Raw genomic sequence first — 1,277 nt, 5'->3', positions numbered from 1 at the left:
CCCTGTCCATCACCAACTCCCGGAGTCCGCCCAAACCTATGGCCATTTTGTCAGTGATGCCATCCAACCATCTCATCCTCTGTCGTCCCCTTCTCCCGCCTTCAATCTTTCCCAGCATCAGGGTCTTTTCAAATGAGTCAGTTCTCTTCATCAGGTGGCCAAAGTATTGGAGTTTCAGCTTCAGCATCAGTTCCTCCAATGAACACCCAGGACTGATCTCCTTTAGGATGGACTGGTTGGATCTCCTTGTAGTCCAAGGGACTCTCAACAGTCTTCTCCAACACTGCAGTTCAAAAGCATCAATTCTTTGGCCAACTGCCTTACTTCATCTTAGTCTCAGTGTTCTTGTCCCCAGAGAGAAGACTCAGGGCAGTGACCTTGGAAAAGTAAGAGAAAGGAGAAGATTCAGGGAGATTTGACTAGTGGGCATCAGTCAGTACGTGGCTACAGGGCCTGGCCCTCAGCTTTACCATTCCTCCAACTGGGGCTGAACGGCTTCTTTCCAGCTGTGGGAATCTGAATTATTTAGCAGCCCTGTGCCAGGTGCTGGGCATGTGCAAGGGGCAGACAGTGACAAGTAGATAAAAGTCTCTGTGTTCCAGGAGCTGCCATTGTGATGGGAGGGACAGACATTGAACAAATGAATAAGCAGAATATATACAATGTCAGAAGGTGGAGGAGGGTACCTTGCAAAGGCCTCACTGGGGAGGTGATATGTGAGCTGAAGGCTGACAGAGGGGAGGGAGGGAACGGTGAAGGTGTCTGGAGAAGACATTTCTGGCAGAGGGAACAGTGAGTGCAAAGGCCCTGAGGTAGGAGTGTGCCTGGCAGCTTGGAGGAACAGCAGAGTGGTCAGTGAGTCTAAGAGAGAAGAGAATAGGGGCCAGTGGTGGGAGGCTAGACACGAGGGCAGAAGATGGATCATGTGGGACTGTGGGCATAGGAAGGTTTTTTGTTTTCTTTTCTTTTTTATGTTGTCTAATGAAGTGTGTCCTGGGGGCGATTTTGACTCTGATTGGGCTGTTCCATAATGTCAGCCTCCAGGGGGCCGAGACCAGACCTATTCAGGCTGTTACCACAGCTCCCAGCTCAGTACCGGTACCCACTAGGTGCTCAGTGAGTGTTTGTTGACTGACTGACCGGCTGATTCTATTAGTGGGGCATCTAAGATGCCCCCATGCCCCCTGCTCTGCCCTTGCTTCTCTCCAGGCCCTGCGGAAGCTGCCTCCAGGCCAGCAGCTCCTGCTCTCCTTGCGGGTGAAGGAAGCGCCCACAGT

At 51.8% G+C, this 1,277-nt stretch overlaps 1 protein-coding gene across 1 annotated transcript in view; it reads left to right on the top strand.

Annotated features, from left to right (window-relative positions):
• BPIFB3 (BPI fold containing family B, member 3) overlaps window positions 1–1,277 on the top strand; it is a 16,260-nt gene that overhangs the window by 9,133 nt on the left and 5,850 nt on the right. Inside the window, exon 10 of the mRNA XM_010841879.1 lies at window positions 1,210–1,275. Within this exon, the coding sequence (XP_010840181.1) occupies window positions 1,210–1,275 (66 nt within the window). The remainder of the gene's footprint in view (window positions 1–1,209; window positions 1,276–1,277) is intronic.

The sequence above is a fragment of the Bison bison genome, unplaced genomic scaffold (genome assembly GCF_000754665.1).
Source record: "Bison bison bison isolate TAMUID 2011002044 unplaced genomic scaffold, Bison_UMD1.0 scf7180017864167, whole genome shotgun sequence".
Lineage (NCBI taxonomy): Eukaryota > Metazoa > Chordata > Mammalia > Artiodactyla > Bovidae > Bison > Bison bison.
Note: the sequence above shows the minus strand (reverse complement) of the source record. Positions and strands in the feature narration are given on the sequence as shown.